This window comes from Neopsephotus bourkii, unplaced genomic scaffold (assembly GCF_033783945.1).
Source record: "Neopsephotus bourkii isolate Nb327-2 ecotype Australia unplaced genomic scaffold, CSIRO-AGI_Nbou_v1 NB_1707, whole genome shotgun sequence".
Taxonomy (NCBI): domain Eukaryota; kingdom Metazoa; phylum Chordata; class Aves; order Psittaciformes; family Psittacidae; genus Neopsephotus; species Neopsephotus bourkii.
The window spans coordinates 96,809-119,171 of NW_026902181.1; the positions used below are offsets into that span (position 1 = coordinate 96,809).

Below are 22,363 nucleotides of genomic sequence, written 5' to 3' on the forward strand. Positions count from 1 at the left end.
GTCGTGTGCTGATTGACATTTCTGAAGGGAGTTATGACTGCTAGAAACTATGAACATGATTTCAAGACATATGTGAAAGTAACTGTGGTAGCAACCCCACAGTGTTTGTGAATGTTCTTCTCTGCTCAGGGAAGATCAGGAGCTTGGAAATACCAAGCTAACGCTCAGTCAGCTGGGATGGAGACAAGGCAAGGAAATGCAACAGTTTTCCCTTTGAATCTTGGTGTTATGCTTGACGTAATCTGCCTCTTTCAGCTGGGACATTTCTTGCATGAGAAATGCCATTTCTCCATTTCTTGGAAGAACCTGTCAAAGGATCTTTGGAGAGGGGAGGGCTATGCAGAGGGCTTGGCCATGCACCCTGCAGGCAGCTGCTGCAGTGGTAGTATCAGCCATTGGTGAACTCCAGGTTTCCTCACTGTTTGTCTCCAGAGTGCTCTTGTGAAAGCAAGTGCAGCTGCACCACATGACCTCCCAAGTAACAGCATGTGAAGAAGATATTCCATTTTCATTAGCTAAGATAGTTGCTATTAATTAAGCAATGTAAAAAGCCTCCAAGTTAGGTGCAAATTGAATTTTCCTTTTAAGGATTCTTGTGAAGGTGTGCTTATAATTAAAGATACTTTGCTTGGCTAGGTAAGAGCCATTTTACTTGCTGTGTCTGTGCAGGAAGCTGCATCTGTTTCCATTAGCTGTTGCACATCTACAGGTGAATCTGACCAATTTGCCCACATTAACCCATCCAGCAGGTTTGAACAGGGCTGAGGATGCAGCACAGCCTGTCCCTGGGTCCCCAGCTTGCCTGCTCCAGCTTTTATTTATTTATCTAAGTGATGTTTGGACATTTGATTTTAAATGTGCTAGGGAAGCACCTTTTAAAATCAAAGAGAAGATGAGCAAGCAATTCTCTTCATCTCCAGTCGCTGTCTATGACTTAGAGAAAACCGCAGGTTAAATTTCCTAACCTGTGCCTGAGTCAGGGGGGCTCTGTCATCTTGGGGTTCACTTTTCCATAACTCCTCACCCAGATGTGCAGGTCACTGACTATTTCTCCCCAAACAGTTTTGCAGTCATTTCTCATTCAGTTAATTAGAGCAAAACAAAAAAGGTTCACGTCAATTGCAATTAAAAATGTCCCTGGACTATGTTTGGACTCCCGATGCTAACAATAATAGCAGTTACTTTCGCATTTGTAGGTTGCTTATGCCTTAGTGATGATATTCCCAATTCATAAACGTGATTCAGTGCAATATAAGCAGCAGAATTTGTATGAAACAGCATCCTGTAACTTGTGTAGTCACAAGTTATTTTAAAAATTGTGCAGAGAGAGAAAGCTGAAATGACAGAACATTGATTTTCCTATATTTCTGTTTAGAAAAACATTTAAGTTGCATGTCTTTACAGTTCCTTGAAGTCCTTATTGAGAAAAAGACTCATAGAAGAGAGAGATTGTGACCTGACCCTGTGCAAGAAAACTGAGTGTAAGACTGATCCCTCAACAGCATGCTTTAAGAGGCAGCATCTCAAGTCCAGATGCTGCTTAGGCAGCCCTGTTTGCCCTGCTGTGGAGGGCAACACATGCCACGGGAGAGGGCTGGCGGAGGAGCTGTGGCTTTATCCCCACTTGACCTCAACCACTGGGGCTGGTTGGATGAATAAACTGCAGGAAAGGGAGGGATTTCTCATTTTGCTCTCCACAGGAGGAAATTCTGATAAAGAATAGCAGATAAAGCAGGGCGTGTGTGTATATATATATATATATGTATACACAAACACAAACATATATACATATATATAAAGCAGATTATATATATATACATATAATATATATATATTTTTATATATATATAAAGCAGATAAAGGACGAGTATACAGGTATTAGAGCCTAAGTGCAAACTCTTAAAAATACTGGCCCAGCATTACCCCTTAGGGAGCACACTGCTCGAGTGTCTTATTCGGACTTCAAAGGGGGGGGAGATAAGGATATTTTCTGCTGCTTTAGTTTTCAGTTCCTACAGGAACAAAACAGAGGACTCCTTCAAAAAAGACAGGATTCTCTTGTGCCTTTTTTTTTATGTTTCCACCTGGGACAAAGCTATACAGTAATGAATATATATATATATATATATATATATAATGTTCGTGCAAACATCACTTGTTTGTTTTGAGCTCAGCAAGAGTTGCCTTTAGGATCATTCAGATGAAGTAAATGCACTAGGTTACACATAGCACTTTTAAATAAGTGCAATGCCATTGAAATGGTTTTAAATAACACAAGAGATCTGGGGAAAGCTGTAGTAAAAGCCAAAAGCAATTCAGAGTAATATTACTTATGGATAATTCTTTTCTGTATTTCCATGCGCAGAGCATATAGTAAGAGTTGTTGGCTCAAAGACTTTTCATCAACCAAAGCGTGGCTGTTGTCAGTGGCAGCCAGTCTAGTTCAGTGGTTTTACATGCAAGTATCCCTTCCTCCTTATTGTCACAGGTCCTCTGAACTGTTCTGTTCAGTTGGGTGATACTCAACATACTCTAAATATCTACTTATTATTTTGTCAATATGTTATCAGTATATTGGTATCAATATATCAATATATTGTTAGTTTATATCTATCATATATATTGAGATATATATATCAATCAATATATTGTACATATTGATACAGAGCTGACTTGCAGTTTGCTGTATGTGTAAGATCAACATGTGTAGGAACAGAGCTGAAAAGAGTGAGCAAGCTATGCACACAGCTCCAGGGGCATGTACTTTAATACACATGATCATAAACAAACTTTAATAAACTGAGCAATGAAATTCATCATAAAATTATTTGCAGCTGTGAATAAAAATTATACATAAAATCTGAGACTTTATCATTTAGAGTTATTTTTTAAAATAATAAAGGAATAAATTTTTAACATACTTTGTGGTGTTCTGTTTAGAAAAAACTTCATGGCCAGATTCCTACTGAAAATCCCATGTACATGAAAACCCACAAAGAATTAGAGCTACTGAAAGATACTGTGTAGGTGAGCAGTTTAAAACCAGGGAGGAGCCCTGGCTTTACTGAAGTCACCTGGAGATGTCAAAAATTTAGTGTCACTTGTTTTTAAATCTGCAAAGATGAAATGACAGTGTGGAAAGAGGCAGGGAGGAGAATACAACTGTATCAATGCTATGTGAATGGGTGTCTCAGGTGCTCAGGAATAAAGATGCAGAAAGGGGGAAGTAACCTTTCCTGAAGCCCAAGAAACTGATGATGAGCAGCTGTGTCTACTGAAATGAGGGAATCCAAATTATTCTTTTAGTATATCTGGAAGCAAAGGAAAAAATGCTTGTGGCCAGTCACTTGATGCTATCAACAGGGAAGTAGGAAGGTCAGAAATCTAGACAGGATAAGAAACAGCAAATACCAGGAAAATTAGCATTAACACACCTAAGAATGGATGAGACTTCAGAGGCTGACAGCACTGTGATTGTGTGCTACAAAACTTTGCACTTAGGTATATTAAAGAGTGCTAGTTCTTATTTCCAGGAAGATGAAAAATGCTGTTGCTGACTCCATGGATCAGGATTCATCAGGATGCAGGATAGCAAAAATAACCAGACAAATGATACTTAGAAGCTGGTGGTAAATCCTCTGTCTGAATAACAACTGTGAGCAACAGAGAATAGAGACCTATGGATTATTTGGCTTTTTGAAAGCTTTTGCAGTGTTAGGTGCCTGATCTGCAAACCTATTTGTAGCCTGTACATCAGGAGCCAAACTGTGATAACACTGTCGAATTCAGACCTCCCTGCATATGAACTCGAGTCCTGAATGTGAGAGAGGAAGAACTGGTGTTGAATTTCTGGTAGAGACTGTCCTATCTCTTTGCAAGCATGCTGGATTGCTCAGCTCTGGGATGCAGTTTAGAATAAGCCCCTTCCAGCTGCTCATTTATGTACTGCAAGACACCGGTAGATACAGGATGGCCATATGCATAGAAATGGCCTTGAATACACTCAGGAATTCCAGCTTTGCCATCAGTGTGCAGTTCCCTTTTCCTTCCCTCTGGCTGTTCAGATATGTATTATTGATGGCCTTCCACCATCCTCTCTCACCCTGCTCCTGCAGAGCTCTTGTGCACCGCTGAGCAAAAGCAGGTGCAGAGATCAGCGTGGAGCCTGAGGGGCTGATCTCCAGGCTGTCAGGTCTTGTTTCTTTTCATGCATACTTCCTAGCACTAATACAGACCACTTCATACTGGCACAGAAACTGAAGAGGACTTGCAGAGAGTCTTTCTTGTTTTCATTGTCCAGTTATTCAATCATTACTAATTTTCTTTTTAATATCTTATTGGTTGCCTGAGTAAGGAACGCAGAGCTGTATCTTACTGAGCTGATTGTGGGTATAAGACAATTCTGTTACCACCCCACCACCCTGTTTAAGTAACAGATTTGTGCAGTCTGATGTTTCCTGCCTTGGTGCTTTCAGACAAATGGCATTGTAAGACATGTTATATGGGGTTAATTGTCTAATTCCTGCTGATTTTTCACCAGTGTTGTTTTGTTGCAGTTTTCTTGGTGAAGCTGTTAGTGTTAAGTACCAAATTCTGCTCACTCACTTTTGACTTACATTGAAATAATTAGAGAAGAATCTGTTGGTACTACTTATTTCAGAGGTTTCTTAAGTTCCTCATTTAGTCACATTTATATAGGGAATAAAATGTCACTTTTAAAGGAATGCCCTGTATCAAAAATTGTAAGGAGAAATAGTACAAGTTCACCGTATACCCTTTGCATTTAACTGTGTTTGTGGAAGTGTGAATAGAAAAAGCATTCAAAGGTGGTGGAGTCTCAAAATAAATTTCAGTTCACTCCCACTCATTCATATTTGAAGTCTGATGTTTTTCTGTGTACACATCTGCACATGCATGTGTTTGCGTTAGCCAAGCGTTTTCACACAGGTGAGAATGATGTGCATGTGTTTTTAAAGAAACATTTTACTCAAGCAGGTATTCTTAGAATTATGCAATCTGCAGTATTCATGCATTAATAGAAGGTTCCACATTTAGTCTTTCTATGTCTTGCAGAAAAAATAATGGCATTTCAGAGAAAAAAAAAAGAAATTATTTTAGGCTGTAGAAAGCAAATGATAGAAGAGTTACTGAATTGCACTGAATAATTGCTGGAGCTTACGGCAAAGCTTGTTACTCAAACTACCTAAAAAATATGACTAAAATTTTAGGTTCAGGAGCTGGTCACAATGAAAAGTGTTTATCAAAGTTAGGTTTTACCTTAAACATTTTTATCTTCTCTCTGCTAACAGGTTAAAAGCCAAAGCCCCTTGTAAGTCTATTATAAGATATTTTTAAAGCTGACATCTAGTTATGGTGCTCGACTAATGTGAGAGACAAACACTTAGTTTTTGATTGCGCATCTGTGTCAATCTCCTGCTAATAGGCACAGAGAAATAGTATCGTAGGCTCCCAAAACCTATATAAGCAGTCAGTTCATGTGGCAACACAGAGCTCAGAGGCCAGTCATTTTATAGTCTCTGCTGCTCAGTTTCAGACACAGGTAACCCAAGACTCTTCTCTTGCCTTGTAATTGATGGTCAAGTGCATGCACCTTTTGGTTTTATGTACCATTTATTGTCATAGGTCCATCTTCATCCTGAGTGTTAGCAGTCCAGGAGGAAGCAGCCATCTGCTGCAGCACTGGTTTGAGCTACTGCATTTGGTGTTCAGTCTGAAAGGGCTTATGGTTACTGTACTCTTCTCCTTCCCTGGAAAAGTTTCAGATCAAAGGTTGCTGAGCTGCTTGGCTGGTTCTGATGTGCAGAAAAGATGAAGACAGCAGAGCTTAAATGTGGCACCATATTAGTGCATATAGTGCTCATTCCTTCAGAGCTGCATGTGCTGAAGTCCTTGGACAACGTGCACAAATGAGGGAGGTAGTGGGGGTTCAGGGACAGGAACTGGCAGCTGGGTGGAGCAAGCCAGGATGGAAAAATGGCACAGGAGGGTCCCTAGAAGGGAAAATACTCTGGAATAATTTTTTTGGGTTGGTTTGTTGTTTTGATTTTATTTTAGAGTAGAACTTATGGGTAAAAATATGAGAAAGCTCTAAGGAAATTTCTTTTTTACAAGGTTTGTTCTTACCAGCAAGCATTCTGCTTTTGTTTCTAGCCATTTATAGATAGATCTATAGCTATATTACTACAGAAAGGCCACTGAAAGATGAGCTTCTGAGAAGTGTGTTAGGTATTTTTTTAGTTCTGTTTTGGAGATCGTGATGGTGCTTTGCAGTCAGAGAGAGAAGAAACTTGGGAAACCATTTCTTAAGAAAATAAAGTTATGGAATAGGGAGATTTTGAATCTGCCTCTGTAGTGAGTATTTCAATAATTCAGTGCCTTCAGTAATGACCTTAGCTGGCGAGAAGATGATTTTATAGCAAAGTGAAAGCCCCTTATACTATTTTGTTAATAATTTACCATTAAGCACTAGTGTCGAACTCGAGCACTAATGTAAGATTTAACAGAATGGAAGTACAGGTCAGGCCTGCTAACAATGTAACTCATATCTAAAAATCAAAGTCATATTTCTGAGGGTTGTGTGTTTATAAAAAGTTAAAACAGAAAAAAAATTAAAACATTGTAAAATAGTGATTCCATTGTGAACCCAATAAAATGTGTTTTCCATTTGCACTTGGAGCTGTTTTCTGTTTTGGAATGAGGAAGGTAAATGATTTTAAAATGGTCTGTGATTTATATCGTGATATATGTGATGAAAACGCATGTTGTTTGTGTGCTGCTTGATGTGTTACTGTTTCAGTACATGAGATAGATACGATCCATGACCAGGCACTTGATCTGTCTCTCAGATGACATTTGACAGCTAAAAATATCCACCCTTACAAGACAGTTGTGTATTTAACAATTCCACCTTTCAGCATCAAGCAGTAAAAAAAAAAAAAAGTGTAGTGGAAAAGATGTTCTGTCTAGCCACAACTAAGACATATAGACAAGTAATGTTCTACAAGCAAAAATATACTAGTGCAGAAATCATTGCTTTGGAAGTAAGGCAGAGTGGACGTCAAGAACATATTGTACAACAGATTGATTATTGTGTAATAAGATTTAACGTTTATGGTGGTGTTACCTGTGCAAGATGTTCTCCTTCCATACTATGAAAACAGCACTGATTGAGCATGAAATCCATGAGAAAACATTACCTGTGTCATGCAAAAGGATTATTTGCTATTTATCTTTTGGAGTTGATACTTCCTGCATTTAAAAGTAGAATATTAAAAAAAATACACACACCAACAAAACAAACAAAACCCCATCTCTTTACAATTACAGATGTCACATGACAGTGATGCTTTTATTTAATGCTCTGGAGGTAGAGTGCCTGCTTATTTGATATGCTCACCTGATGAAATAGCCATCAAGCTGCAGCCACAGGATGCAGTGTCTGCTGCTTTTATTCTGTTCTGTCCTTTCCCAGTGGATAAAAGAGCAAGTTGGCATTACAGGGCCAGAGACTGGCTTTTGTGCTGTCTACTGGCAGGAGAGGCAGCTGAGAGCATCTTGAGTTTTTGATGGCTAATTCCGCATTGTGAGCAGTGTCTTCAGTTGTCTCTTACATAGGCCCCAGTAGAGAAGATAGCAACAAGCTACCAAAAGTAAATGAAACCTTTCTTTGTAGGAGTTTTAAATTTCATTCTACTGATAACTCTTCCTTGCCATCCCCCAGGAATTAAGAAAAATACTGGTTATGTGTTAAGAGGCTAAGATTTGAAAAGAAAGCAGACCTGGCATCATTTTTATTAACTGGTACAAGTTTATTGCAAGTGATGTGTTCCTTGATGCATTACTGGCAGAGGAAGGAAAACTTTGTTGGAGGGAAGAAGAATTTGACACTTCTTCTTATGTGAACAAGGAAAAAATCACTGTTTTTCCAAAGTGTTGTTAGAAATTGTTTTGCTTAAGTATTCCTTTTAGTAACAACATTATCAATTTACGACTAAGGGATAGAGTTAGCAGTAGAACCACTGAATAAAACACAAATTGGCATTGAAGCAAATAACTTCATCCATGGTGAAGACTGTAACTGTGATGCAGAAGAACTTATACCTACTGTTTGATTTGCAACATTTACTTTGCCAAAGGGAAAGCACCAGTCAAGCATAGAATAATAAGTGTAGTTATGGTGCATGAAAATGTTAATGAATCCAGTAATGATGATCAAGTTATGAGAACTGTATGTGTATTTTTTAATTCATGCCTTTAATTCGTAGCAGAGTATCAGATCTGGTTTGATTTAATGCTCAGCTTCATTTTAAATTTTCTCTAATACATTCCATTTTACTGCTGATCACTGACATATAAGCAAGTGAAGCAGAGCACTGGAAAAATGTTTTTTCAATGATTGCTAAATGCACAAACCTTATCACCTCACCAAAAAAAATGGCATCTCTATGTTGCAGTGTTTAGTGTTTAGGTCTGGTGGGTGGACATACCAGCCCTGCCTGTCACTGCCTTTTGTCCAGAACTCTTTCCCAGTGCTAATACAGAAAGTCTTACAGTGCTAAACACCTCAGTTTTGTCTCTTTGTGGACTAAACTAATCTTTAGTTTCCAGCGTTGCTGATCTTGTGCATTTTTGTGGTTATAAAATTCTAAATTTTTAATATATGCATTTAAAAGGTATTAAAAAGCAATATGGAAAAAAAGACATAGTTTGCAGAGGTATATATATATATAAAGAATCCAAATTTCCATTGTTTCACTTGCCAGCGAACAAATCTCCAATATTTTGCTTCCCTCTATTCTGAAATTCAAATGAAATCTACATTTATTTTTTTTTTTGCAGCTGTGCCTTTAAATCCTGGGTGGAAAACTTAGGGATTTTTCCATGTCTTTGCTTCTGCATTTTTTTAAGGTTTTTGTTTGTTTGGTTGGTTGTTTTTTTTAGTTTTTATGTGTTTAAAAAATAAAAAATATTGCAAGGTGACACTATGACATGGAGAGGGAGAGAAAATACCACCTTTTCATGGTGATCAACAGGGTTTCCTCTGTTTCCTCTCCAGTAACTTATAAACTGCCCTGCTTTGCATTAACTTCAAACTATTAGGAGGGTGAGGGTGGATGTATCTAATCTTTATTGTGGTATGGCACTTTTCAGTGCAAAGAGTTAAATGGTGCATGAAATGACCTGTCACACTGTATTATGTGCCACAGTATTATATGCACAGAGAACTGCTTAAAAAGAGGCAAAAATTCCAGTTCCTGAAGGTCCACCTCTATGTTGTTTTGCAGAGAAACATTTATTGTGTGTGTACACACATTTCTGCATAATTTATTTTAGCTAAGCTGCAGGAGCCCATCAACTACTGAAATAGAAGGGATGTGAGTTTCTCTCACCCATTCATTAGGGAAGATAACGGTGGAGATTTGGTTCATGTGATACAGCTTTCTGGCAGGAAACAGCAAAACCAAACCTTTTGCATCTTATTACTTGCATCTGGAAATAACTTATGAACTATTTTCTGATTGGCTCTGAGAGCCTTCATTACTGCAAGAGAAGTTAGGCACATGTTTATGAAGCTTTGCAAAATGAATAGGAAATTATGGTACTCTGCATTTATTACTAAACCATAATATTCTCAAGTTTGCACTACATAGTTTCATTCAATTTTGCCTGCAGTTGGTAGTCTTTTGTTGGAGCTCAGGCTGAAACAAGAAGCCTACACTGTAAAAGTCTTGTCTTAAGATTCATGTGTCCTGCCTTTTCACTGCAAATCCCTTCTACTCTTTCACAAGTGTATGAACACAAATCTCCCCTCAAGCACTTGGGCTTAAATCCAAGTGCAAATTTAGGCTTTCTAATTTTAAATGGAAAATAGTTACTTTAAATGGGAGTTACTTTTTCTGTTTTCTTCTTCTTTATGCAGAACATGTTCAGGAATGCAGCAGACACCCTTAGTGAGCCACCGAAGTCTGGATTTTTTTCTGTCTGGAAGCGCCTTATATTTGATGCTCCAGATGAAAGTGAACTTCCTCTGGAAGTACTGTGTTTATCAAACTACAGCTCAGTGTCACAGGGGAAAGTGAGGTGCTGCTTTCTCACACCAGGTCATGCAAAGACCACCGTAGGCTAAGATTCTTGATTAATTCATGCAGTCTGGTGTAATACTAAAACTCTTATGTGCTACTTCTAATCAGGCTTCAAAAGCTGACCTATTATCATGGAGGATTTGAGGAAATTGGAAATCCAGCCCAGAGTTGGATGATTTAAGATTTTGTCAGTTGTTATAGCACAAAAGCAGGTTACAGAATAATTGCATTGCATAAGAAAGATTAGTTGACTAGAATTCAAAGCGAAATTGGGAGTGTGGGAGCTAACCCCCAAAAGGCATTTGCCAAATCAAAGCTGCTGAGCTGAACTCTTTCTTTTGGCACCTGCCAATTCAAGCAGTTTGTGTAATGTTATTTCAAACGGCAGCTGGGTCACAGCTTCGCTCCTGGGCATTCCTGAGGATGGGCTCACCCTGGTACCCTGACTGTAGTGGGAGCAGCAAGGTGCCCAAAAGTCCATGCCCACATGGGAACACGCATAGAAAGGAGCTCTGGCACATCACATACAGTTTATTCCTTTTGCAATGGTTGCTGGGCAGGCTGCAGTAGGCATGTCTGCTCCACTCCTCATTCATCACTGTATGAGCAGTCTGGAGACCTTTGGAGTTTTACATTCAGTGCAGTGATGCAACAGAAAAGAAAACCTCTGCTGTTTCCATGGCAACTTGTGCGTCGGGCCCTGGCTGGAGCAAGGCAGCAGGATGCTGCCAGTCCCACAGCCAATGACTTCAGTAAAAGCTTGTCAAAAGAAAACACATGCTTCTCCCAAGCCCCTCTTGTTATTCACATAAGGGACTGTAATGAATACATTATGTAAGTGCAGCTGTAGATTTCCTATTATAACTTCATGTTTCAACCTGTGCTGCTGCTTTTTTTTGATTCAGCCTTCTATCTGCAATACTAATTGCAAAGCACTTCAGGATTATCCATTCAAATCTTGATGAGGATGGCGTGGTCAGAAGGAGTTAGTACTAAGTGACTGGTGACGTGTATGAAATGGTCAGAGAGATGCAGTGCTGTCACTAGCTGACAGATGCCAACAGCCCAGATGCTGTCAGCGCCAGTGACTTCCTCAGCAGCACTGTTTAGGGGAGAGGGACAGAATTTCTTCCTTTCTTCCCCCCCAAAGTGGTTCCTCCAATTCAGATTGCACAATGAGAAACTGTTTATAGATGATTCCACCCTAGATTTCCTGGCTGAATCAATCTGTGTGCTGATTTGCATCTGTGTTTGCCAATTTCACAAATTGCACAAACCCCACCACTATTCAATACACATTGTATATCAGTAATGGCATAACTTCTTACATCAAAATATGGCTTGCATCACACCTCAGTGGTAATTCTATGGCCATTTGTTTTCAACTGAAGTGCTTTATTTAAAATTCACATCATCTTTCCTACACTTGTAGCTTAATACTTCTACAGAGCAAAGTAAACATTTGGTCTAATTTGCAGCTAACCTAAGAAGGATTCTAATTAGAGTAGCCGTACTCTGAATGGTACAAGATCTCTGAAGCTGATTACATGCTTATATGTGACATGTTTACCACAACTATAGAAAGCACAAGCAAAAAAAATGCATTCCTCTGCTCACGAGAAACCTCTGTGATGCTGTAAAATGCAGCAGAGTTCCAACCATTTGCTACTTCAATTACAGTTGCACAATCAGTAAATAAGAGTTCACTTTTGGTATTTTACACAGCTTTATAACATGCCCAAATAGCTTCCTCTTAAGCAATTATAGCTTATGTAGAATTTGAGCTCTTTGGGAGTTGTCTGTTGAAATGTTTTTAATGACAATTTGAGTTTTCATAACATTGACGCACTGATGTCTTTTACTTCTGACTGTTGACATTGACAGGCTAAAAAGCTTGATTTTTTGGGAAGGGAGAAAATTGCATTAGTTGAGCTTATTTGGAGAATCTCTGTTTGCTGAATTAATTTGCTAAGCTTTGTTTTTCTGCTGAATATTAAACTCTATTTTCCAACTGTGCATACACTGCCTGAGGGGAATAACTCCCACTCTCTTTTTCCATGACTACATTTTCTTATAGCACAGCCCAGGCCTGAGTGAGGGGGGCTGCTCAGAGCTGATACCGTAGGTTGTGCTAGGGGAAGCATAATATGGTTGAAAAGCTGCTGCCTTGTACTCCCCAGACTCTGGTGTTGCACCTCGGCAGCTGAATGAGAAGTGTCACAGTTTTTTCCTAAGCATTGTTTTGCTTAATTCAATTGATGTGGTGAAACCTGTCTCTCCAAGTGATGACTTGCTGAGTAGCTAGAGCTTCACAAAGTGAGTATCTAGATTAGCAGCAGTATGCAAACAATTGTGAGTGCCTTGGTAGTTGTGCCTTCACTCCTACCTTCTTATTCACAACAGAGATATAAAAATATCTCTGAAGTATGTTACCAGTTTCAAGGTGACATTATTAGCTCTGTTTCACTCTCCCACTAAACATCTGAAGAAATTAATTGTTGTTTTCTTTCTCCCCTGAAACACACTCAAGCATTAGCAAGCTGTGTGGTATACTCTGCCTTTATCTCAAATTAGCTCTGAAATTTAAAGCAGCACAGATAAAAGCTCCATTGGGAAGAGGACGAGTTTCATCGGTGTCCCTGCCCTCATCCGTTGTTGGGAGTTACTCATGTGGGAAGCAGCCAAATGGCCCTGCCAGCTGATGCATCAGTGCTTTGTTGTGATTTGTTTTTGTTGCTGCTGTTGGGATTGTCAAAGGTTGTCAAAGACTGGGAGCGTTATCTTCCACACTTGTGTAACACCCACTGCCCAAGGCAATCCAAGTCCCTCTCTGAAACCTTTGAATTAAGTTTCACTGCCCCTGTGTGATTCGGTATTATCTCCATTATAGAGGAGGAGAGACTTGGACAGAGACAGATGAAACTGTTTGCTGAAGGTCACACAGCAATTCTCTGGTGGTGCTGCTCCGCTGCTCTCCAGCACTGCTTCAGAAGCAAGGTTGTTCTTTCTCCCTCGAGGGTGCTGAAGGGAGGTTTATTAGCCCTCTTTTTTTTTTTTTTTTTTTTCAGCCTTCTCTTTCTGTGTTTATCAGAGTGAAATTTTCTGGTCTACTGAAGCGAATTGGCTTCAGACGTTGTCAAGTTAACCTTCCTTGTCTGTGTGTCCATGGGGCTGTGTGGTGGAAGTCAGCAGATAAAGCCACAGGCATGCTGGTGGCATCAAAGAGCTTTGTCAGGGGTGCTCATGGGACCCGTAGGGATTGGCAAGGTGAGAAATGGTCTATTTTAGACTTGTATTTCAGTCGAGTATAAGATAAAATTTGTATATAATTATTGCCCTCATGCGAGCTGAAAACAAACTGATCCTTTCCTCCATGTACCATCCAGCTCCATCAGTGCTTATGAGTGCTCTCATCTGGGGTGAAGAGGATGCTTTGCATCACACAGAGCTGTTTATACAACCTTACATGTTTAATGTTGGCACTGATGAGTGATGCTCAGAGACTCTTCAGCCACAGGTTAGTTGCTGACAGGAATGCCCAAGTGTAGGGTACCTGCTACAAATAATCAGGCAGGAACCTGGTGAATACTTGATGCCTTCACCTTCCACAGGCCAGTAAAAATAATGATAATGGAAAAGAAAGTCTAATGAATACCAGCAAATCCCATACATGTGTTAAATCCCCAACACATTCTGTGTAACAGTATGTCGGTAAACTCTCATAAACTACTTGCTGTAGGGTTCTTTCTCCATTGATAACATAGCCCTGAAGCCAAAAGCCCTTTACCCCACTTTCAATGTACTGAAATGAGAAATAAAATCATTCTGGACAAATGTAGGGAGTAGAGCTGTCAGCAACTAGTCAGGAGGAAAGGTACATCTAGCTTGTTAGGCATACATTACACTGTGTAGCTAACAGTGACAGCAGATACCTAAATTGCTTTGGCTTTCTCAGGGACATATTGACCGAGAATCTACAGAGAGGGAAGAAAAACAGTTCCCTTTACTGATGCAAAATAAGACCAGATTGAAATAGCACTGACTGCCATAAAAACCCAACATTTTGTGTTCTTACTATGACTCCTGTTGGGCAGAAGTTCATTCATCAAAACTTGCTTATTTGGGAGTGAGAAAATATGAGGAATGCTTAGTTTTATTAGTTCCTGACTCCTAGCTTGATGAAATGAACTATCCAAGGATTCTTATTCCCTGCCTGCTAGATAGGGAAACCTAAAGGATATTTAATAAAATATGCAGAAAGTGAAGGGTGAATCATTTGCAGAGAAGTGTCTAACTCTTTAAAGTTAAGATGAAAAGCTTTGATGAAAGTGACCTTTGTACTTGATGTTCCCTTTTTACTTTTCTCAACACTTGAAGCTCTAATAATCACCTTTTTCAGCTTTGTCACTGTATTACTTATGTCATGAAACATTTCCATACCTAGCCAGAAATTTGGGTGGTAATATCTGCAAACATTGGGTGGAAGCAGAACACAAAAGCTAGTAGAAAGGGTCAGATCTTCTCTTTTTCATGGACTGATCAGCAAGTAACCTTGCATAAAGTTCAGGTAAAGAGGAAGATGTGGTATTAATTTTCATAGTGTTTGGGTTGGAGGAAAAGTAGAATTATTCTTATCACAAGTTAACTGTAGGTACCCAGCTCTCATGTAATTTATTGAATATCTCAGGATATTTTCGTCTTTGTGACTTCATTCCTACTGAGAATTTGTTCAGGGCATGTGTTAACTTAAAAATGACACGTAAACAAGGTGCGAACAGATCAGTTAAGTGATAGCCTGAGGTTAAAAACACAGTGATCAAATTCAGTGTCTGAAGTTGGCAGCGATATTGCCTTACCACCTTGGGAAGGCTTGAAATTAAACTTGTTTTGAAATGTAGGTGTTAAGTTTGTGGAAAAACTCACTTGCAAATCTCTAAACAAAGCTGACTTTCCAGATCTGAAGAGAGCTCATTAAGCTCTCAGGCTGCCTTTTACAAGAGAGAGGGGCTGTGCTGGCACCACACAATCTTTCTTGCTGAGGCTGTGTTTTGTAGGATATGTGAGGAAAAAATCATCTAAAATCAGAGCTGTACTCCCTTTCTGTCTGCCATTGGCCTCTGCTCCCTGTCACTAGCAGTGGGCAGGGCTGTACTATCAACTGCACAAGCTAACAGAGCCAACAGCTCTGCATTTATTTTTGTTGGGCTTTTGAGACCTTACTAACTGGAAGGAAGTTTTTGGAGATACCAGATTTCTTACATTCAGCTGTGCTTATGTTCATCTATTTTTTTCTCCCTGGCGTTGCCTTCAAGCAAATGCAGGGGGAGTAGCCTCAAGAGGAGCAAAAATCCGTTCTCATTTTAGAGTAAATGCAAGGAGGATTAAGCTCCTTCCCCCTGTAATCAGATCATCTTATTACTATGGCTTTTGAAGATGATTGTATGTTTTTCTGTATCTGATGGATTATGTGTGTGCATGTGAAGTAAAAGTTAACTTGACTGTGAAAATGTAACTATATTTTCTGTATGATAGTTTTACCTTTGGTTGTTTACTTTGTATGATGACCACAGATCATGCATCCAAGCCTACAGCATGAAGCAGTGGCAATCATTCTGAAGCTGTCCTGTCTTATGCGCTTCTCAAGCAACAGGCTATTGGTAACTGTCTGTGACCCTTTGGAAAATGGAAGGACTCCAAAGGTCACAGCACCAAGGATTCAAATGAATGTGGGATAAGAGGGGGGAAGTGGACTGGATGGGAAGCTCCTTGAGCTTGTTGCAGTATAGAGGCTAACCCAATTCACATGTGGACCAAACAACACCTTTCTGTCACCCCAAGCAGCAAAAAAAACGCACAAGTGCAATTGGATTGTCAGTTTCCAACTGACATTTTCCAAGCTTGTCTATGTTGTCTTGTGGTTTCTGGTCTCAGGGTTTAAATGTAGGAGGCAATAGCTGTGTCTCTAGATCTGTGTGTGTGCAGTAATACACATGGGATATTTGAAGTCCATCTTACCAGCAGGGCTCCAAAGCACTCATAGTATATAAGTGTTACAGTCACCATTTTGCATAAAACACTAAGTCTTCCTTCCTTTTGACAGATTGAAGACATCATTACGAGAATGCAGGATGACAAAACAGGTGGAGTTCCCATTCGCACTGTCAAGAGCTTTCTGTCCAAAATCCCCAGCGTCGTCACCGGTAAGGACCCGGGGCAACAGCAAAGAGAGCTCGAGCTGGTACTAGCTGGCTCTAACAAAACTACTAAAGCCACGAAAACAAAAAAAGGGAATGTAAGAAAAAAATTAGCCTCTCTCTGCTTATTTTCCTGCTTGCCACTGTTACAGGGTGCAGTATTGAACCAAGATTTCTTAATTCTGTTTAAGCAAACAAGCATTTATATTTTAGGGGTGTGTTATTGAAAATACTTACATGCCTTTTGTGGCTATCGCATTATCACCAGTCAGAGGAATTTGCTGTTATGGGGGTAGGATAATATCAGAGAAGAGAAAGAAAGAATATCATACCCAGGTATTCTTACTGAGCTTTAAGTACAGGTAGAGGAATTTTATGCATGTGTGCTGCTTTATTAAAGTTGTATGTACAAAAGTGAAGATGGTACAGAAACTGTGAGTCTTAAACTGTTCCAACATGTGTTTCCAGGCAGAGTATCATCCAGTGCAATAAAGAACTCTGCCATTGATAAATGAGGAGTTTATTTGGGGTGATGTAAATTGCTTGGAGGATTTGTACTTTAGTTTCTGGCACATGTTTTCACTAATTTAATACTAGTATTCACTACTGGTTTCCCTCTTCTTACCCATAGGCTGTTGTCCAGTATGAGATATCTTGTGGTATCTAATTTATGATGATGTACATCTCTGTAAATATGACATTTTTTTGTCCTGCAGAGTCTCTTTCCAAATCAGACAAGATCCACACATTGAGCCTGTTTTGGGAAGTTTCCCCTCCTATTTGAAAAGTGAAAGACTTTGTGACTGTGACTTTGTGGCAGTAAAATTCAGATAATCACTAAAAATGCAGAAGTTGTGTTGCTGCATATGTATAGCACATCAGTAACTGAGAGAAGACTGACAGTTCAAATTCTTGCTTTTGGGGTCTTTATACTGTTGTAAAATAATTGAGCAATATCTGTCAATGGGGATTCTGGCAGTGCAGCTGGTATCAAGGCATTGTTCCCTGAAGTAGAGCATATCTGAGCTGATGCACTTCAAAAATATCTTTACAGTGAAAATGGTTGTATTGGGCAGAGTTTGAGTGATTTGGGAGTGTGAATTGATATCCTTGCATCAGAAAAAATGTCCAACTTAAGCTACAAGAAGGGAATACAAATCTACAGCATTCTTGGGGATAAACAGGGAATATGGAAATTGAAATGAAGTTTCTACTTAACTGAGGTTTAGTACAATTAATCCCATTTTACTGAGCAACAGGCTCTTCTGTCAAAAATTGATGTGACTGGTGACTCAGTGTAACTGGCAGTTGCAGGATTAGGATTTTACAGTGTAAAAGACACATGAATCTAGACTGAGGTGTGAAAATTGTGTTACTAAATTGCAGGTTATGGCTGGATCAGGTATGAACTAACTGTTCTTGAAGGTTCCTGGGGAAAATAACCATTTATCTGATTTTGAAACTCATTCTATAAGCTCAAATCTGCAATACTGCTGGATGTCTTTAGATTAACTCATTTAAACAAGGTTTCTGATATTCCTGTAAATATTCATAGCATTTATTAAGCATTTGATCTAGTCATCAAGTCACCACCCATTACTCAAAAGAAAAAGGAAACAGGTGACTTCACAGCATCTTTAAACAGATTACATTTATCCTTGGGTACCCCTCTGGTTGACAGCCCCCTGGTGTGATGGAAACTGCCTTGCACTCTGCTGTTCTGGAACAGCAGCTGCTGTTGCATCATCTTTAAATGGCTAGTTTATACAGCACAGGAAACAGTAAAAAGATGAAGATAATATAAAATAAAATAAGAACAAAGCCTCCCTTCAAAGCTCATAGAAAATTCTCAGATTTGGAAGGGAACAAGCTCGGTATCATTCCCTTCAGGTGATTTGGAGGCAGCTCCCTTGTGATGCACCAGGCAGCAAATAAAGCCTCTGAGTTTGAGACGTATGGGAAAATAATGGCTCAGCTGAGAGTCCAGAGGTTTTTTCCATTTCTCATTTCTCCTTTCAGACGCATAGATTTACCTATTTGTATACCAAAACCAAAAGAAATTTATATAATATTTCAGTATTTGCCATAAATGGATAAAGAGCTGGAGCACTTGAAGAGGCAGAAACACGTATGTTTAGGCAGAAGCTGAGGACACTGGGTTTGTTCAGTATGGAGGTGGGAAATCTGGAAGGAATGAAAGGATATGGAGAAAGCACAGTCAAAGCCTTTTTCGGGAGTGCATGGTGGAAGACAATGTACACAAGCTGCAGGAAAAGAAATCCCAACTAGTTTAGGAAGAAAGTTGTTTACAATCAGAGCAGCTGAGCATGGGCCCTGTGGCCTGGAGGGGCTGTGGAACCAGCATCTGGAGGTGTTCAGAAAGCCCTGAACCCAGCTGAACCGAGCAATCTGACCTAACAGTTTTTGTTTTGGATGGAGGTTAGACTAGATGACCTGCAGAGAATCCTTCCAACTTGAATTATTCTTAGGATCATTGTATATTCAATTTGGTGCTCATCTAATTCCACTCAGTATCATGAACACAAGAGAAGAGATTGTATTTTTCAGAAACTTTGGATGCCCTCTTGCAAAGAGATTGATTTCTAGACTCTGGCATTCTCAGACAGTTTTCTACCTGAAAAATGGAACAGCAACACTGAGATGTGACTTAGTTGGCAGGCTCACAATGACTGTGATTAACGGGGGGTTATTTTTGCTTGACACTTCTATTGTAATTGCTTCTTACACAGGAGAAATATAAAACCTTAAGAAAAAGAAACATTACCGCAACACCTTGGTGCTCTAAACAGGTGGCCCTGTTTATAGTACATCAAAGTGGGTGTTTGATTTAAAGTTTGAATACCAGGGAAAGAACCACTCATCTGGTTTGCTTTCATCTCTCCTGATGCCTAAGGTGTGAATGAGGCATTGAGTAACACAAGGAAAGGAGCCTCCAGGAGTTGTCATGAATGGTCCTCTCCTGACAAGAGGAATTGGGGAAAAAGATGAAAAAAACTTTTTGATTGTATGATGAGTCCATGTAGGGATGCTGTGCCAAAGGCACATTTTAATCTGCATTAGAAGTAGATTTGTTTATCTTCTTCCCTGGTTTTGGCTCAAAGTCAGTGAGTCAAAGGAGGACACAGCTCCCTATTATCTTCTTGGTTAAGTCTCCAGTTTTATGGACAACCCACAGAGAATAAAAGTAAGATGAAACCAGCCTGCGTAACATCTGTGTGCTTGTATCTGACATTTTCCAATGGTAAGTTTAGAGTATGGAATGAAAAACTGACTGAGGGCAGGTATTGAGTAGTGTTGTGATCTATGTCCAGATTAGGCTGTCAGCCAATGCATGTGATGGCAGTTGCTGCAATAAATGGGGTTCCACTTCTAGTGAGAAAACAATTTCCTCAGTAATTACATTGTTTCTGTAAATGAATCATCCATTTTCTGTTTTTCTCAGTCATCAGACTGTTTAAGATCATCTCATTGCACTAACAAGCAACATAACTGGCTTTCTAGTCATCTCTTCGATTTGCATACAATTGCAACTTAAAATTAACCTCTTGGTTGGTTGGAGGACCAAATGTGTATTCTTTCTGCTCCCTCTGATTCAGACTTGACCTTATACAACATTGCCAAAACAAATCAGCAAGAAGTCAGTGCTGCAACAGCTGAGCTTTCCAGTGCAAAAAGCCTCCTTTATGCTTTCTAGTCTGCCCCCAAACTCATTCCAAGTTTATCCTTGTACTCTGTTGAGTTGATACCCCTCTTTCCAGCAGCAGTCCCCTAGCTGGGATCTGGGTCATGCTCCTAAAGCTTACTCCAGCACTCACTTGTCTTCTTGCTCTCCTCCCCAGGCTGCCTGTGTGGCTGTGCTGGATAGATGAGTGATGTCCCCGCTGTACTGCCTTGTGTGAAGTGGTGCCATGCAAGCTTTGTGCACACAGCCCTGCCAATGCATTTCACTCCTGACCTGCCATGTCTGTTTTATTTAAGTCCTGGACCACTCTGAGCTGAAAGTACCAGTATTACTGAAATATGCCAGATGGCCTGTCGTTACTTGAGACTCATGATCTAAACCAAGTTTAAACTGCCATGTGTCTCTGTCTGAAGAAGCCAGCATGTGTCTTGGCAAGTGCCTATGGCATTGTCCCAGAACACTTCAGAATGTCACTCAAAGAGGATGCTGGAGTTTGGAAATCCCATAGAGTTGGGAAAGGGAGACTTTGTTATTGATAGTGTTCCCTGGCAGCGTAGTTCAGGACAAAATTTCCGCTAGAGGACTTCATACAACCATTGCAAAATGAGCTCCTGTGGTGCTGCTCTGAGGGTATTCATTGCCTTTTCTCTTCAAAGGAGTTCAAACACATCTCATCTAGATGTGGCAGCCAGAAGCACAAGAGAGAAGAGCGAGTTCCTCGCATCCAGGGTTTGAAAGGTCCCTGTTCAGAGGAACTGTACAAAGAAAGAGGTCATGGTATGGGGAGCAGGACCAGCACTGGCAATGCTGAGAGCAAGCACCTATCACCTAGCAGGGCCCAGAGAGCAAGCTGTGAGGCTGAGTGCTTTGCCACAATGTTTGCTTTTATTAATGCTTTTGCAGGGGTAGAACTTGCCTTGCTGCCTTACAGGAACTACTTTCACTGAGTCCAAGAAACTCCATAAGCTGGCTGCAAATGGATTTGGGCTCCTCTGGACCATCTGTGAAGCTTACATCTCCTGACTGTAGCATTTTAACCAGAGGAATGTGCCTGATACAGATTTCCCTCAGCATTTGGGTATTTCATTCTCAGTTTAAACCACCCATCCTGAATCTGGGACAGCACTAGTCTCTGAACCTGAACAGCTAAGACTTTTGTCAAAAAGAGTGTCTGGGTCTGAACTTCTAGGCCAGGTCTATCTGTCTTCTTTGTCATTTCTCTGGTTTTGTTTTGAGAAACAGGAGACTTGAAAGGTGGTACTGGGTCTGCTTCAGACAAAGTTAGTAGATGTACATAGTCTCAAAACTAAACCAAGGTCAATCTTTCACTAAACATGAATGAGCTTATTTAGTTAAACCAAGCAAAACAAGGAGGGGAGACACCAAACAAACCAAACAAAAAAGAAGCAACAAACAAAACACCCACACAAAAACTTCAGCAAAACTTGAATCAATATCCTAACTAATTTGGGGTATTTACTGATCTGTAAATGATAGTAAGAACATGTTTATGGGTTAAAATTGACATATATGTATGTCTACAGTATTGTATGGTTTTGCAAATTTATGTACAGCAGATGCTACACAGTAAATTCAGCAGTTGTGCAGTTGCGTGGTTAGAACCTGGCTTGCAAACACTGGTCAAGCATGAAATCCGCTTATTTCTCATAAGAAAATGAATTGCTCTGAGCAAATTCCATTGAAACTAATTCAAGTCAAGACTGGGCTTCTTCATCGCAACTTTTATTTCCTTCTTTTATACATCTCTTCTTAAAATGCACCCAGTGGAAATGTAATCCAACCATCCCTCCTTAAGAAGGCTATTATACCTTTTAATCTAGTATTTCAAAGCTGCTGTGAATCACGTACCATTAGATATGTCAGCTTTTACACAAGTGATGCATGCCTTGCAATTCTTTTTTTCCTGTAGCTTTCTCTTAAACTCTCTATTCTTGTGCCAAAAGACAAATTAACCCAGTTAAGAAGCCAAAGAGTTGTGCTGTCTACATCCACAGCTCCCTCCTCCATCCCTTATTTTTCTTTAACTGCATTCAGCTTTTTACCTTTCAAAGGATGAGAGGGATGGAGAAGAGAAAGACAAAAATTAGCTGCCTGAAGTGTAGCAATTCTTTGCCTGTTGTTAAGATGCAAGTCACAAGTTTGTGGAGCAAAAGTTGAAAGGATTTGATTTTTTCAGAAGACAAGGGTCATAGTAGATTAATTGAATAGGATCTAGTTGTCAAATAAATATGAGAAAGTAACCAAAATTTGTATTTTAGAGTGTCTATTCAATATATCTCTGCATCTGCATGTGTGTACACTTAAAGACACATAAAGAACCTGCAGTTGTTCTTAAGGATAAG

The 22,363-nt window shown here is 39.7% G+C and overlaps 1 protein-coding gene across 2 annotated transcripts in view; it reads left to right on the forward strand.

Moving 5' to 3' along the window:
• The window catches only part of RGS6 (regulator of G protein signaling 6), a 140,490-nt gene that overhangs the window by 15,300 nt on the left and 102,827 nt on the right, over window positions 1–22,363 (forward strand). For both annotated transcript variants that reach the window (XM_061376384.1, XM_061376385.1), the window contains exon 2: window positions 16,204–16,303. In XM_061376384.1, the coding sequence (XP_061232368.1) occupies window positions 16,204–16,303 (100 nt within the window). The remainder of the gene's footprint in view (window positions 1–16,203; window positions 16,304–22,363) is intronic.